This window comes from Coccinella septempunctata, chromosome 2 (assembly GCF_907165205.1).
Source record: "Coccinella septempunctata chromosome 2, icCocSept1.1, whole genome shotgun sequence".
NCBI classification, from domain to species: domain Eukaryota; kingdom Metazoa; phylum Arthropoda; class Insecta; order Coleoptera; family Coccinellidae; genus Coccinella; species Coccinella septempunctata.
This window is the reverse complement of record NC_058190.1, coordinates 27,130,065-27,148,425: the sequence shown is the minus strand read 5'-3', so window position 1 is coordinate 27,148,425 and position 18,361 is coordinate 27,130,065. Positions and strand designations below refer to the sequence as shown.

At 33.9% G+C, this 18,361-nt stretch overlaps 1 protein-coding gene across 1 annotated transcript in view; it reads left to right on the top strand.

The window, feature by feature from the left end:
* The window catches only part of LOC123306869 (nephrin-like), a 429,730-nt gene that overhangs the window by 358,425 nt on the left and 52,944 nt on the right, over positions 1 to 18,361 (top strand). The window contains exons 6-7 of the mRNA XM_044889048.1: positions 7,287 to 7,397; positions 12,788 to 12,985. Of these exons, the coding sequence (XP_044744983.1) occupies positions 7,287 to 7,397; positions 12,788 to 12,985 (309 nt within the window). The remainder of the gene's footprint in view (positions 1 to 7,286; positions 7,398 to 12,787; positions 12,986 to 18,361) is intronic.

Sequence of the window (18,361 nt, the reverse complement as noted above, 5' to 3'; positions counted from 1 at the left end):
CGCTGGAGTAAATCCCGAATTTCCCTCTTTGGCTGCTCAACTATATGTTATATTTTTAATAGGTATAATATGAAGATCAACGAATTGGTAGTACCATTTTCGCCGCATTTTTGCTTTTTTATTAATGATTTTATTCAAACTTGTGCAATGAAGGAATTCCTACATACGCTGAACGCTTAACTTAACAACGTTGAGAATATTTCCAACACAATTTCACGAAAACATTAACTGGGAACTAAAGGAAAATAATCCTTCTGTTTTTAAATACACAACAGGCTTCGATTTAAAAGAACAGAAAAGATATTATATTCTTCTATCGTTTCGATGACAAAATGATTTTTGAACAATAATACCCCATGTATTTTTTTGAAGTTTGTTCATATAAGTTTGTCATTATTTCATTCAATTTTCGGGAAATATTCATTGCGAATAGAACTCGCCATGAAATTCTCTAAAGTAAAAATTCTCGGTTATAAAATTCAAGTTTCTTTTCAACAATAATTTTGCGATGGCAGGCGCAATATTGATTGTGTTCGTCGGGGTTGCTCTTTCACTGAAAAGTAGGTATGTTCATTCTTCCCGATAGCATAAATCTGCTAGTCTTTTACAAGAAAAGAAAGGTAATCTGAGAAGAAAAATGCATTTTATCCCGCGCGACAACGTGTGTTTTTTTGTTGAATATTGCTGATGACTGACCATCAGTCATATTGAGCTAATAGGGTAGCTATCATTTTATCAGTCATTGGTAATTTATGACGGATGGAATTGACTGACGGATGAATGGACGTGTACTGGAAGCCCATTATGTACAAATGGATTACTTATCCTTTCTATTCATACTCCGTTGAATAAAAGAGTCGTTAAATATTTTGTGTTTCCATAATGAAAATACACCGGGTTTTCCAAATAAACTAAATTCATTTTCCTAGCATGAATTATGAGGTTCACTTGTTGATAAATGTTTCGATTCCATATGGATAATTTTCGGAACATTCGAATTTCGAAGCAGAATCAATCATTGAATACAACAGTTAGATTTATTAGGCCTACAATTTAATAATATAAACTATTCGAATGTACCAAGCCAGGGAAACGCCTGATTCCCATCGACAGAATATGATTGAACTGAACCTCTCTAAAGGGTGTACCGAAATAAATGGAACAAAATTTGGTCAAAGATTATTGAGACAAAATAGTTGTAACTCCGAATCGACGAGGTGTTCAAAAATTTGTCTGAAAACAAGGGCTGACAGCGCATTGAAAATTTCGTTATTGTGCCGGATCAATTCAAGAGTTGGATCGAAATTCTCTTCGGTTATGGAATTGATGCCCGATATAAAGACGAAATTTTCAATGTTTCGCTGTTAGCAATCTTCGCCAGAAGTAAAAATCCCTTCCTTCTTCGTTTACAGATAAAAATGCGCATACCTAAAACTCAGTTCGTTGGGACACCTATGACGTATGTATTGCGGCTACAAGCAATATTTCTACATTTGGGCTTTTATATGCATTCAATAAAACGTGGTTTGAAAGAAGTAACATTTCACAGATTGACATATTTCGAATGATGACACAAAAAAATAATAGTCCATTAACGTTGTCGCCTGGAAGTACAGGGTAGCTTGCGTCAAATCCGGTAGTTATGATTTTTTTTAGACTTGTTTATGATGTTGGCCTAATCAATAATCCAAGTTTGGACTTGGGAGTTCGTCGAAAATTGAAAAAACCGCGAAAAAATAGTTTTTTTTTTCAAATTTTGGCGATTAATACCCAAGTTTTTGAAAAAACTCTTTTTGGACTTTCCGAATAAGACTAAAATTGCTACTATATGATACTAGAATTTTCTGTGTAGACCAAATAGTTTCCGAGATTCACGCCCATTTGCACCGCTTATCCTATAAAGTCTCTCTTTGCTAGATATCGATTAAAATTCAATCTGGGAGGATTCTGCATTTTCTGAAACTGGGTTTTCACTCCCAAAATCAATTAAAAAGAGATTGGGAGTGAAAATCTCTTTGCAAGATTCAACTTTTCAAAAATCTTCTCATTTGCACCGGTACCGCTTAATGGAAACTTTGCTAAGGAACACAAACATTTGGCAACGATGAAAGATTATTGAATTGTTGGTATACTCCATTCAAATTTATTTTAGCACTCGGTTGGCCATGGAAATTTGACACATTACACTGTGTATAGTACGAAAATGTGGGGTTATGAAGCTTGTCAAAACATTTTTGGGTTTTAAATCAGCGCTATGTTGACCGTTCTAAGTAAAAGTCTCAGTAATTACTTATTTTGTCACCATGTCGAATAACTTCGGAAAATATGAAGTCGAAAATATGTGAGGAACATAATTGACTTTATAAAAACTGATAAAGTATACCAAATCTAGATATTCACATGGAGAATACAAGAGATTAAATATATTCATTTTTGCCCTGGAAGAAAATTGAATTATTGACGTACATAACATAATTTGCAGTAGTTTGTGGGGAGTTTAATGTTCTTTGGCTATAGGTTGAATACGTTACATCAGTGGTAGATTTTAAAAACATCAACCCGGAGATGAAATGCATATGATACAGTGGTTAGTAATGGGTATAATTACAAGAATGTTGAATTCCTCAACAAAAATCATCTTGCATCAATGGAAGTCGAAAGAAATAATTGCAGTTTCCGGAAAGAGAAACTTAATCTTCAAACAAAAGTTTTACATGAATTAACAATTAACAGGACAACTGGCTCATATTCATGGCTGTTTATTTTTGATACTTTGATATAGGTATAATAATTATATATTTATTGATCTAAGTGTTGATGTTAATCCTGTAGTAACTTTTCACATTCGTTCACCCTAAAATGAAATTCTCAAATGCCATCACTCTATTGGCTCTCCCAATGGAGGGAATTTCTTTGTCATCTTCTTCATTCAAAATCTTTCTGATTGTGAAAACATTCAGCTAAAATATAAGTCGTTTAGATTCAGATGAAACATTATACAAATTCACCTACATTGGATACTTTCGCTACCATCTGATATATTGTAGATATTAGAATATCAGGGTTACCTACTATTTGAATGAGCGGACCTGGAATTCAGTGAATTCTAACGGTCGTTTTCAATAAACCTATTGTTTCAGTTACTGAAGATAGAAAATCCATCTAATTTCGTTTGTATGATCTATCTGTAGACATATTTAAGAATGATTTCCAATCGTCAGTAAGTGAAACGATGGATGGATAGGTTTATTGAAAACGGCTGTTAATAGCACTTCCTGAAACCCTGTCTTCTCTCTTTTTCGATTACTTTCGGCATATTTGTAATATCAATTGATATTAGTTGTGGCAACGGTGTTATTACATTAACGACATTTCATGAGTGCCAACCTTACTCCGTTCTATTAACGAAAACTTGAGAAAATCATTTCATGGCCAACAGAGAGCTAAAATAAAAGTGAATGGAGTATACACTCGACCTCCTAGAGGATTTAAAACGAATGTCCGTTTCTATGACTTATCAATATTTCAATTGGCTTGCTGACCATCTTGGAGTGTCGTTTGAACTCAGAATCTGCAGAATGTCTGATCCCAGTCTTAACATGGCTTTGTGTTTTATATACAAGGAGACTTTAATTGAAGGTGAAGTGCGCCTAGTCAAGGAAAGAGGTGTAAAGAATTTTCTTGCGTCGAGTTTTTCCATTGAGAACATCAAGATTCATCACCATCCCCTGACGGAGATATGCCATCCCAATATGTTATTGCCGATATGGACGAACGTCAACTGCGACCTTCCAAGAGGGCTAAATTAATAGATTTTTTCGATTTTTAATATTACCTTATTCCCTAAAGAATAAACTCATTAACTTTTGTTGTACTTATTTTTTAAACTTCATTATTCGTAGCTTAGCTTAAACATAATCATTCACACTTTTTTTAACATCCCATTATATATGTACAGGGCTCCGACAGTATAATCAGGGTTAAAACTCATTCGAAACGATAGAATTTCGAAATCCGAAAAAAATGATAAACTTTGAAAGGCTTGATCTAGGGCACTATTGGGTGTATAGAGACAGTTCTAGTATCATATTGTAGAAAATTTAGTCATCTTTGAAAACGTTATCGAGAAGTTTTTTCAAAAACAAGACTTTTAGAGTTAAAGTCGCCAAAATTTAAAAAAAAATTACGACTTTTTCGAGGTTTTTTCGATTTTTAACAGAGTTGCGTTCGGCGCTCGAGGTTACAAACTTGAATTACTCATTAGGCCAACATCATAAACAAGTTTGCAAAAAATCAGAACTACCAGATTTGACGCATGCTGTGTTTTATAAAGTTACTGGACTATATTGTGGGTAATTTTTTTTCTGTATTTTCCATTTTCGAATGAATTCAATAATTATTTTCTGTAGAATCTGATCCTCCACATGTAATCTGTGGATAGGTAGATTTAATCGGAAATCTACCGATAATGCGGTAGGATTCCATCAGTTTGGATCGATGGATATTAGGATATTCAATCGACCGAAAATCCGATGGAGCCATAGGTTTGCGCGTGCCATGCCAAAATATCCTCTCATAGGGCGGAATATGCCGATAGTATCGGGCAAACTCCACCGTGAGTGGATCAACTAGATGGATATTGGCTCGATCGAAAATTCAACACGACCATGCGATGGCTTGTGCTCAACCAAAATTTCCCCATGCACAGTGGAATATGAATTAGACCGAGCCGATTCCACCGTGAAGGACTATCTTTACGTTACAAGATTTTATTTTTCACGAAACATTCATTTTGTTTCAATAAAAATATGACAAAACCGATGAGACATTTTAGAGCTCATTTTCAGAGAAACAAACAACAATTCCTACGATCCTTCGTTTATGAGATATTAGCATAAAATGAGATTTTGACGATGTAGTGAAGTTCTCATAACTGTTTTGTCTTCGAAGTTACAGATCTGAAATTGTAAAATTTAGATTTCTTATTTTTTGGCAAACTTTGTTTTTATATGCAAATTATTTTTGAATTGAAAAAAATCGTTTCTCAGCAGATTCTACATGTATTAAAGTGTCTGCAAAAATTATAGAGTAGATATAGGAAACGCCCTCATATCTCTAGTACTAAAAACCTACTACATTTTAGCCAGTGAAAACACATTTGACAATGAGATGGCGCTGAAAACGTAATGTCGATACAGAAAAACTGTTTGGTAACAGTTTTTTGTTTAAATTCGAAGGGCGCGAAATTCGAATTCTATTCCTTTTATTGGATTTCAATATCGACTTTGTTGAGATCAGAAAACAAACATCCTGAACGACAAAACAAAAGTATGGTTTTGTTTTGTGACTGGGAAACATCCTAGAAAACAAACAAGTTTTCATCTAAACATTGTTGGAATCAATTGATATCAATGAAATACTCTGTCGGATGTGCTATATTTTTATTTGCAATTTATAAACATTAACAAAAATTTGAAATTATGGACAACGAATAGAGCTTTGACTAGGACAACTCTTGTGACCTGCTATACGAAAAAGGTGTTATTTCTACGCCATACGTTTTATAGATATTATTAACTCAATGTAATTTGTAAAATTTATATCAGAAATCAATATGAACCAATATTCAATATAACATCATAGCATACACATTTCTGTTACTCACATACCTATTATTTACAGAATTTTCGGAACCATTGAAAAAACCTTACAGAGGTATAATACAAGACCTGTATGTTAGCCCGTCAGTATATTTTCTTTATAATTTCTTTATGATATGGTCTCTTTATGACACAATATACAAATTGATTAATGAATGAACACTCACAGCAGGTTTCACAAAACTTTGACTTTCCTAACAATTGGACAGTCACTGGATAATCCCAAAACGATATCAATAAAACCTTTGCATTTCTGAGTAGCAATTGAGAATCTTTGAATGGTCGTATAAAAGTCATAATTTCCCATAAATTGGCGCTACATGCAAGGGATGCTTCCTGCATACGCATACAGCAATTTACGTGGATGAACAGTTCTCAATTGACAGTAAAATGTTCATTGCACATGGTGTAGTCAGTAGTGTTTGCAGGCCTTCATGCCCTGAAAATTTTGTCCACTTCGTAGCACTGATGAAAACAGAAATCAATGAATGACCGAGTCACTTGTTACCAGTTTTAATACTTACATTCCCATTTTTCTTTTGATGTGATCCACAGTTCTTCACCATACAATAATTTTCGAACGATAATTTGCGGTTTCCACCAAGAAATTAGACAGAAATTTCAATAATCACCAACTAGAACGAGTTTGGTAAACAAAAGGCGGTACGAAAATCAAAACATTCAAAACCTCTTTGATCAATCTGAAATCTCACAAAATTTCATATGTTTCTGCAAATGTCCCTCGAATTAATATTTTAACCAGTCTTAGGGCCTTAAAAATACTTTTGAAACACAGATGGCGCTTACATCACTTTAGTCGCTTCGTTTCCTATCTTTCTACTCTATAATCTTTGAGTGTCTGTAGAAGGTTCAAGCTTCTAATTTGTAACTTCAAAGACAAAAAAGTTATGAGAACTGTTCTCAATGTTTGCTAATAACTCGAACACGAAGGATGATCGTAGAAGGCTACGGTTTTCACTATTCTTTGATTCTCTGAAAAAGAGCTTGGAATCGTGTCATCAGTTTTATTTAAGCTCTTCTGGTTTCTGAGATTGCCTCTCTGGACATCGAATTTGAGAGACTATGTACAGGGTGGCAAAATTGGTGATACCTTAACAACCCAACTGGATAGAGGAAAACACATGGCACATTGCGTTCGTCATTTTTCTCTATTTTTTTTTGTTATAGGCCAGAATTTAAATTTCAACTTTGGTCATTATCTCTTTCTATAACTCAAAAACAACAGAAGATAGAGGAATGCAGTTGATGGCATTATTAGTTTCTGAAAAAAGACTACATGAAAGGCACATTCATTTTCCTCTATCTCGTTGGGTTAAAAAGTTGTAGTTCAGGTACCAGCTATTTTGCCCACCCCGTACATTATATTTGTTAATTTCACCTTAGGCTTCATGACATTGTTATGTTAACGCCCGCTCAAAACGCCTTTGGTTGCTATGCGTGTATTCATAGAAAGCATATCCAGCGTATAATCAAAAATGATGATGTAATGCCAGTTTTCTATCCGAAACAGATAGATAGAATAATCATAGTTATAAAGTTATCTTCATAGTCTTTTGTCATATGTTTAATTTTCTCAACAGAAGGATTAATGAGGTGAATTTTCAGTTCCACCGAAAAAATTGACCATAATCGATGAGAAGGGCCGTCACTTGTCCTCGACAGCAGGGCCGTACGATGAAGGGGGCTCAATGATTCTTAAATGCGTCGTAATTGGAGGTAAGTGTGGGGTGCGATCACTTATTCGCAGGATTTATTGGGTTGGAAATTCTCTAGAACCTCGAATGGGAGGTTCAGCATCTTGAACACGTCGAACGGGGTTTTTTTTTGTGTGTTTTAACGGCATCGGCACATTTCCGATCCCAAGATTTCTTTAATGAGCAAAAGTCACGGCATATTCGATGTTTGAAGAATTGAAATCGTCACCCGTGCCATTAACAAATTGAAATTCTTTGTGTACTATTATTTCTGTATAACTGTCTTGTTTTGAAAAGTTTGATTCCGAGATGCCAGCTACCTTCACCCATTTTAAATTAGTTCTTTGCCTTCTAAGTGAGCGCCTCGTTTATTTTTCCAATTTTATCGGATCATTTTCGAATTCCACTTGAATATTTGGTTCTTAGAGCTGCAGTAAAAAAAAGAGACTGCCTTGTATATCCTAGTAGATTTAATCACGTTTTCGACCTCGATTTTCGAGTGGCGAATAGAGGCTACAACTGCATAACTCCATCTCTCTTTATTTTCCAGTTAAGAGTGAAAACTCATTTTTCGGCTCTTGAAAATTTCGTAAAATTTCAGTGATATGGAAAAACAAATGTATACATTTCATAGTAACTTTTTTATGGAGAATTCAGTGCAATAGTCGAAGATTTTCACAGTCCGTCACTTCAGTGATATAATAGAAACTGAAAAACTAGTTCGGTCAAGTTGGCAGATTATTTTCATTGATAATAGGCCAATACTAATTATAATGTTATTTTTACATATTCCTGTGCCATATTTTTTTCTGATTCAGAATATTCAACATACGTCGTGTCTCTGATTGTTCTTCCAATAAAAAAAACTCAAAAACCTGTTCGGTCAAATTGGCAGGTCATTTTCATTGATAATATGATAATGAACTTTAAACCCCTAAATTGTGTCAGATTATCAAATGACACTTCTCTGCCTTCAGTGCATTTCCTTAGGTTCATTATTCAGATATTAAAATTGTAACAACCTTTGTGTCTCTGATTGTTTTTTCAATAAAAAACTGGTTCGGTCTAGTTGGCAGGTCATTACATCAATAATATGATAATGAACTTTATGCTCCTAAATTGTGTCAGGTTATTAAATGAAACAGGCTTTGCCTTTAGTCAGTTTTCTTCATTATTCGAATATTGAACTTGTGACGACCTTGAATATTTCAAAGAATAAACATCATTATTATTACTAATATGAGAGACTGTGAAGATCATTTTCATTTCGGATATTTGAAAGGATGGAAAATGAAAATTTTCCAATATGTAATGAATCACTTCCAGGAAATTTTATAAACCTGGATTCTACTGAATATGTTCATACCTTTTCAAGTAAATAATCTTAATACCAGTACTACAGCCTTTTCAAACACCTTCACAAATAAAGCTGTGTGGTAAATATGAAGTAAGTAGTCATGGAAATTCTCATAATTTCCTCATTTCCCGAGCATCTCCTCGAATATCCGGAATGAAAGTGATCTCCAAAATTGACGCAACATAAGAGCATAATAGCTATTTATGTAACAAGTACATAAATTAGGTCTTTATGGACGAGTCCAAAAGTTTATTTTGTCTTGGGCAAGTCCATAAAGCCTAATTATGTACGAGTTGCATACAAAGCTTTATGTTCGACTGCAATGCAGAAATTTTATTTTCTGGAATGGATTATTACTGAAAAATATTAAGTATGCTTTTGATTTTTTCAACTTAGTAACCAGCGACCTTAGCAACCTTAGTAAATACAGTTGTTTACTTCCCTAATTTTGTGACAAACGTCATAATAATCCAAAAAAATAGATAGTACTGGAGAAGAAAGCGTAGAAAATTCAGTCGTAAGCGCCAAAGAATCTCTCTTACCCACTAAATCTAAAATTGCTTATGAAAATATGTATGCGGCCTATAACAAGTGGTCTAAAACGAAGAAAAATGTCAAATCGACAGAAGACAGTATTCTGGCTTACTTCAATAGTGAATTGAAAGCTCACAAAAGTTCTTCGTTATGGACTACATAGATGAATCGAAAAGTAGTAAAATAAGTGTTGCCATCATAATATTGGGCCAGGAAGTAGTTGATTCAAGCATCAAGTGTATTGCAAATCGAAAACTGTGCTTCCACTTCGAGCTTGACTTCCTCAGGCATGCATTTTTATAATGACAAAGAATTTGTTTTTAATATTCACTACCACATTAATGTTTAGAATAGTAATGTAGTATGATTTTGTTTTTAGGTCGAAGTTCAATTCTTCTTCCTTGAATAAAGTGTTGTTTGCATTTAGTATATTTACTTGACAGAATGATAGTGACAGTTGAGTCCAATAAAGTGGTGTCCAATAAAGTAGTCAATTATGGACTCTAAACGAATTCATAAAAAAAGTGTTCATTATTCAGTCGAACATAAAGTTCATTATAATACTATCAATGAACATGACCTGCCAACTTGACCGAAATAGTTTTTGATTTTTTTATTGAAAGAGAAAAGAGATACGACCTATATTATATATTCTGAATCAGAAAAAAATATGGCACTGGAATATGTAAAAATAACATAGAGTTTATATATAAAAAAAAATAAAAGTAACCACTATATCACTGAAGTGGCAGACTGAAAATAATCTTTGACTCCGCCACTGTATTCTACATGAAAAAGTATCTGTAGAATGTAACATTTTTTTTCAATATCACTGATACTTTACGAAATAAAGGTACCCATAAGAAGAGCCAAAAACTGAGTTTTCACATATAACTTGAAACCAAAAAAGGATAGAGGGCTGCGGTTTAGGCCATTACCAATCTTTTGAAAATCGAGTTGTGAAACATTCCATTCATTTTTCCCTAGCTCTTATGGTTACATAGCTGTCATTAAATCCCACTGGATTTTGCCACCCTGTACAGAACGTCTATGCTGTGTCACATTCATTCCGGATATTCGAAAAGAAAAGATGCTCGGATAATGAGGAAATAACGAGAGTTTCGATATGACTATTTCTTATTTGCCTAATATAGTACTAGCACAGCCGTCCTTATTTGAGCATGTGTTTGAAAAGGCTGTGGTACAAGTTTTTAGATTATCTACTAGATGAAATGGTTTTCGGAACATCATCAGGTTTACATAATTTCCTGAAAATGATGCAATCCATATTGGAAAATTTGTCATATTTTCAAATATCCGGAATGAATGTGATCTTGAAGTTTCTCCACCCTGTAGAGTGTACAGATATAAAACCTTCCCTAGTGTAAGCAATTGCGGCTGCAAAGCCGTCAAAGCCCTGAAGCAAATGTAGTAAGAACAACTTGTCTAAATTGATTGAACATCGTATTATTAAGAATTCATTCGGATGTATAACACTCGTCGATATTAATGTCAACAGTTATTACTAAATAAAGGATGCGGAAAAATAAAACCTATTTTTCAAATATTTCAACATATAGTGCTCCGATAAAATTGGAAATTGGTACTAAAATACTCTAAAATAATGTTTTGAAATTATTTTTCAAAATTTGGGCATCTTTCTGACAAACGCCTGATGAGGATTTACTCATATTTTCTAATGATACGATTGCTTCTCTCGGTTTTTACTTTTCACAACTTGCTATTGTGTTTCAATTTATTCATTCAGATTTAACTCCGAAAATACAGGATTTTTTAAAGTTTTTCTTTAGACTTATTCGAGGAAGGAATTGTGATACAAATTCAAGATTTCGTATTTTCGTTTAAGGGTACATGAACTTGAATTGTAAAATACATACTTTCAAGCGCAATCGACTTCCGGTTTTACCGGAAACGAAGGAAACTTCGTTATTTCAAATGAAATAGCTATATATTTATACTCTATATTTATACATATTCGAATTCTTCGTTCAATACTTCACTGATTTGACGTATGATATGCGCAACCACTGAAGTGATTTTTGAATTATGGCTTCATTAACAAATTTTTCGAAAAAAAGATTGTCACAAATTATTGTCGATATCTTCAAAATCTCCCATCATAAGAGTTTTTTTTGCGAAAGTGGAAGAAGAAAAACGTACGCTCATACTGTTTCTTGCATAACTTATGAGGAAATATTATACAGGTTGTCTGAAACAGAGGGCTCCAAAGTGAGCCTCAATAAAACTATGATATCTCATTTTTTTAAATGGCAACCCTATAATTTCGTAATTCCAATCGATTGCCCGTCAAAAACTAGTTAGGGTGTCCCAAACATTTGATAGTTTTAAAATCGGTTGTTTTGTCGTTATTGAATAAAATTCGAATTTCAGAAATAAGTCGAGGTTTCTTAGTCTAACTGTAAAATATTTTCTCATAAGTTATGCAAAGAACAGTATCAGATTACTGTCTCTTGTTCCACTTTCGCAGGAAGAAATCCTTACAACAAGGGATTTCGAATATATGGATAATATTTTGTGACAAATTTTTTTTTTCAAAAAGTTTGATAATGAGGCCATAATTAGAAAATCGCTCGAGTGGTTGGGCATATCGTCCATCAAATCTGTGTAGAAGTTACATTCGTTTCCGGTAAAACAGGAAGTAGATTCCGCTTGAAAATATTTTACAATTCAAGTCCATGTACTCTAAAGCGATAATCCAAAATCTTGAATCTTCATTACATTTCTTTCCTCGCATACATTTAATGAAACACTTAAAAAATTAAGTTTTAACGGACGTAGTTGATTCTGAGCATAATTCTTTATCGAATAGTCTGACTGATCAATATATTTTTGATGATCTGTGTTGTCCATAGGTATATGTTTATGGGGTGATAACGAGTCGATTGCTTATTAGTGTTTCGACAAGATTTCCGAAGGGGTTAGTGCTTAGTAATCCTCAGAAGTGGATACTCGCCAGTACTTTAGGGATTACTGCACACTAAACACTGAACTTCTCGATGAAGTGCTCGAAATCTTAAGCACTAAGCACTAGTTCCAGAAACTGCTCGAGACCACAAAAAGTTTTCAAGTGCTTTCACAAGCAACACCTTTTTAGATATTTATAACAGCGAGTATTATTTGTCTGAAATAGTTTGGATTATTTACACCATGCCTTTAGGCTTCATGCGACTTCGTATTTCATTAAGAATCTAATCAGAACTTCGTAGATCAACTGTGCAGAGGCCGGTGCAGGATGATGATGAGCGAAGATTTGATGCTAATAAATTATTCGTAAGATATGGTCCTAGTCTTGAATATGAATAATATACTCCTTGAGGAGTACCAAGAGAATTCTCTACAGGGGTTTTGAAGACCTAGATTAGTTTATATTTCTAATGGGATATTCGGAGGCTTCCATGTGAAATCACTGAAACGAAAATGAATATAAGAACTGGAATAAATGAAAATTTGAATTAATTCTAGAAAATTTCTTTTTTCAGGAAAACCATCTTCCGAAATTGTATGGCTGAAGAATGACAGACCCATCGAATCCACAAGATTCAATAGTGGTTCTCCAGAATCGCAGTTGTCCATAGCCCAGTTGGCGCGTTCCAACGTCCACGACACTTACACATGTCGAGCTTCCAATAACAATATAACTTTACCCTTACGAAAGATCATCAGGGTTGACATAAATCGTGAGTATACTTTCCTACTATGGCTTTCATAAAAAATGCACAGGCTCAAGGTCTGATTTCAAAATCGAAGAAACGCTTTCCATGGGAATTAAACACATTTTCTAATATCATTTTATATCGTGCCAGCGAAGTCAGAAATATAATTTATACAGGGTGTCTGTAGAAATGAAATCCTCGATGAAAATAAGCATGGGTAGTTCCTATAAATTTTTTTCGAAATCGACCTCCCTTCCAAGATATAGCCTTTAGAAGGCGAGGTCGAGTTGAGAGTTTTTGTTTTTTTACGAGTTCTAAAATACACTGAGTCATAAAACTATACATGATAAGAAGCACAAAGTAGATGTTATACACACAATTTTTCAAGATCTGATAACTTTATTATTAGGCGTGGAAAATAACAACCTCTTATGATTTTCCTTCATAAATTGTTTTCGTGGGATTGATTCTCGAAAAATAAAATTATCTTATGGTTTCCCATTCAATTCTGGAGAATACATCTTGCAAAATTTCGATACAGTCGATACTTTTATATATATATATATATATATATATATATATATATATATATATATATATATATATATATATATATATATATATATATATATATATATATAAGTCGGTTTAGAACGTCCTCCGACGTTGTCCGACACCTAATCGCCACTTCTCTCTGTCTCTACAATCTTGGTTGTTCAAGTGTCTTTCACTCATGGATTTATTCACCGTCTTCTGCCATTCTTGTTTGGGTCGTCCCAAAAAATGAACAAGCAGTTCTGATCACTTTTCATTCCATTTCATCGTATAAGTGTTCCCAGAGACAAACTTTTGTTGTCTCTGGTGTTCCATAGAATGACTACCCACTAAAATGAATGCATCAATTCTCTGCCTCATAAACCTTTGTATACTGCTTGTATTTACTTGTAAGTTTTTATTTATTCCCAGAAAAGTATCGACTGTATCGAAATTTTGCAACAGACTTTTTTCTCCAGAATTGAAAGGGAAACCATAAGAAAAATTTAATTTTTCGATACTCTATCCCACGAAAACAATTTTTGAAGGAAAATCATAAGGGATTGGTATTTTCAACACCTAATAATAAATTTATTAGATCTGAAAAAATTGTATGAGTAACATCTACTTTGTGCTTCATATTGTATTGTATAGTTTTATGACACAGTGTTTTTTAGCACCCATAAAAAAATTTAAAAACTGTTAACTCGTCATCGCCTTCTAAAGGCTGTATCTTGGAAGGGAGGTCGTTTTCGAAAAAAAATTATCAACTACCCCTGCTTATTTTCATGGAGGAATCATCTCCCAAGTCCTTCGCATTTGTTTACAGACACCCTTTATTTTCCATAACTATGAATTTCATTTGAAAGTCCCTAGCGATGTAAAAACATGGTGAATTTGCCCTTTGAACGATATTGATTGTATTTTAGGGTACCAATGATTTAATGAAATTCTGAAACATTCAGATTTCTAACTCGCTTCTTTTGAGAAATAGCACAATATGTGAAAATGAAAAAAACTCAGAATCTCGTGAACCGATTGTTACAAATTTTGGATATTCAGGGCCGACGATAGCTTCTATAATCTGGAATTTCTCTTTTTCTCTGAAATCTTGATATTTTCAGATCTCAAAAAAGGTATGCTATAGTCTAAAGAAATAAAACCATGTTTTCTTTCGCCTAAGAACAGAAGCGCAAAACCATAGACATATAGACATGGACTGTGCCTTCCCTTTCTATCTATGCATGAAATACGGTCAAAAAAAGTGACAGAGAGAAACTGAACATCGGGCATGCAATTGTTCTTTCTAGAATTTTGATTGGTCCACACTCACCGCTATGTTAACAAAAAAGAGACAGGTAAATGCCCGACCATCATTTCTCTCTTTTTATAAAAAAGCCAATTTCATGCTGACATTGCTCTGTCCATGTCTCTATGTCTATGTTTCAGACATATTGCGTTCCTATGGAAACAACCATTTCATGAAAAGCTATAACTTTTACATTTCTTCAGCGATACTGGATTTTTCGCTAGTGGTGTGAAGCGTCTACACTTGACTGACAACTGACACAGGCTTTTTTTTATCTCTTCTCGTTGTACGGAGTGTGAATATAAAAAACAGAAAGTTTTTTGTTTCCACGCAAAGAATTTTAAGATATGGGGGCTTTTCGCAGTTTTTTTTTTCATTTTGGGTGGATTGTTGGGTCAATACCTCGAGACATTTTCGCCATTTTTTCGATACATTGCGTTGCTATGGAAATATCAGCTTCTCTGATTCTGTTTCCCTTCTGAGCATAGGCTTTTCTGATGAAACAGAGCATTTCAAGTTTGAGGAGGAGAAACTTCTCAAAAGGGAGATTTCCGATTTACTAGACATCGAAAAATCGTCTATTGCAAGGGCGTTGTTCTTCCAGTCCGACGGCCGATTGTTAACGCAGACGGGAAGAACGATATTTAGAAGAAAAAATGTGACCCAAGTTGGATTTGGGAGTGGTGGTTTGAGAGTATGGGGGGGTGTATTCAACACAACCGATAGACAAATCTGGTGATATTTCGGGGTAAAGCCAACAGCCAAGAGCCAAGCCTACCTGAATGATTGTCTAATTGCGAATGTTCTTCCGCATGCTCGAAATTTTGGTTCTGATTTTGTTCTTGTGGACCATAAGGCACGGCCACATGGAGCATCACTTGTAAATAATTATACATCTTGAAGAACATAATCTTAATCGCAGTGAATTCCCTCCTAGATCTCCAGATATGAATCCTATCGAATATATCTGGAGCTGAATGTTGTTTTCCTGAACGGAACGTCAGCCAGAAACTCTGGAAGATCTAAAGGTACTTATTCTTCGGGAGTCAATTCCTATGGAACTTATTAAAACACATTGAAAGATATTTTGGCTGAGCTGAACTGAACGGAGACGGACGGATAATATGAACTGAACTTAAAAGCTTCATTTCGAGCATGCCACGGCGATTTCGGGCTAGAGGAGGACCAACACCTCAATAAAAATATTTTTTTTCATTAATTTTTTTCATTAATTATTTGTTGAATGTTATTATCGAATAAGACTAAAATTCTAGATTTTCAGCATGTTGAATGACGTTTTTCTTGCAAAATTCTCATACTTTGCAAAGCGCTATCGAATGTGATTTATAGAGAGGATATAATTCATATTTCCTGTTTTGTTAATTTTGTTATCTTTAACCCTACTTGGTGCTATAAGCATATGGTTTCCTGAGTGCAAAAGTGCGAAAAAACTAAAAAACCATGCCTGTTTTATTGAGATTCCGAAATAATATAAATCACTGCATTCCCTGCATTAATTTTAAAATGAGTTAAGAACGAGGCCTAATTTGATGTAAACTTTCTTTTTGAAATTTTCAGCAACTGAAATGAAATAAGCAAGAACAATGAAGCAATCATTAGAAGGTGTAGAACTATATAAGAGCTCATGGTGGCCACTTAGAACAACTTTTACTTTTGTAAAACTCAATTCAATAAAACTACATATGTTTTAAATTGGTTATTTTTTCTCGTTTTCTTTCATTTTTAATCATCATAGTGAAGTTATGAAATCAATGCTTTCAAGTGGATTCGAAGTAAATAAATTAAATTTCTTGTAATTAAGGAATGCAGCTAAAAATAAATTCCTAACATAAATGATACAAAAGTGTTAAAATACACTTCATTATGTGAAATTTATATTGATTTCATCAGAGTGTAGTTCAACCATGAAATCAAAAAAAAAAAAAAAATAACAATTTTTAAATAAGTAGGTATATTTTATTCAATTAAATTCCACCAAAAGTGAACAAAATGGACCCCATGAGCTCTAATATATACCGGTGGCCCACCCCAGACGCGGCGCTCTTTTGAGGGAGTAAATGAAGATATTTTGAAAATCTTTTGTTGTGGTTCGAAAAGATTTAGACCAAAGTTGCACTTTTTTAAATGTAACACCCTATATTTGACCTCAAAAATGAAATGGCAAGCTCAAGTTATGATAAGTTTCTTCAGAAAAATCGAAAATATGGAGTTTTTTTAAATAGCAATTAATGAAGAAACTAGTTACGCCAGCGATACAGACAGAATTTTTTCGAGTAGACAATTTGGCTACTCTTACATATAAAAAAAATTTCAACTCTGGAATTTACAGAGTGATCATAATTAATTATCAAACATCAACTACAAATAATCGTCGAAAACTTTCTTATTTTAAATGGCACAACCGGTATTTCTATGTCTCGTTGAACGTAAAAATTAATTTCGAAACTATATTCATAAAATTTTCCTACATTTTAACCTGATAGTTTCTGAGCAATTTTCGATTTTCGATTCAAAATTAGTGAACCATTTTCGCCATTATCTCGTAAATGGTCTTTCTGAGGTAAAAAGTGATCTGAAAAAATAATCATAATTTGAGCTTGCCATTCCATTTTTGAGTTCAAATATAGAGTGTTCATTCAAAAAAGTGTAACTTTTGGTTATATCTTTGTTTTCGAAGATTCTGTATATAACCCTGTATATGACAATAATTTCAAATTGTGCTTTTGAACACCCAACACAAAACCACAAGAAAAGATTTTCAAAATATCTTTATTTACTCCCTCAAAATGAGCGCCGCGTCTGTGGTGGGCCACCCGGTATATGCTCTACACTACACCTTCTACTGAATGATTGCTTCATGCTGCCTGCATGTCTCAATTCAATTGATAAAAAAATTTTAAAACAAGGTCTACATTAAACTAGGCCTTGACTCATTGTAATAGGAATTTATTTTGTATTGAAAACTGAAAATATAGTAAGTTATACCATTTCAGAACCGCAATGAAACAGACATGTTTTTCCTTACTTTGGCACTCAGGTATAACCATATTTTTTTCACACCACTCAGGTTCTTGGATTCAAAAAATCGATTCAATCGTTGCTCTTGTATTTGTATCATATAGTGACGACCTCGCGGCGGTCGTAAATAAGAGTTCACAGACGAAAACTCTCTGATGCGGTCGACACAGTTATTTTCTTAACAAGTGTGGAAAGTGATACTTTTCCCCGCTCCGCGTCGTTCGGTCAAGCTGTCGAGTGCGGAAAAAAGGCACTTTCCACATGAGTTAGGAACAATATTTTTCCTGCTAGCGGCAAGGAAACACTTTCACGGAGAGTTTTTGTTTGATTGTTATGATTGGCGCATAAAGACATGCATAATTTATGATTCATGCTACTCTTTAATATTTGCGTGCGGAAAAAAACCCTGCTATTGAATAGCAAGGCTTTTTTCCGTACGATTTTGGAAAAGTACTACTTTCCAAATGTCATTGCTTGTGGAAAGTAATACTTTCGAAATGCTGAACAAAAAACAGAAA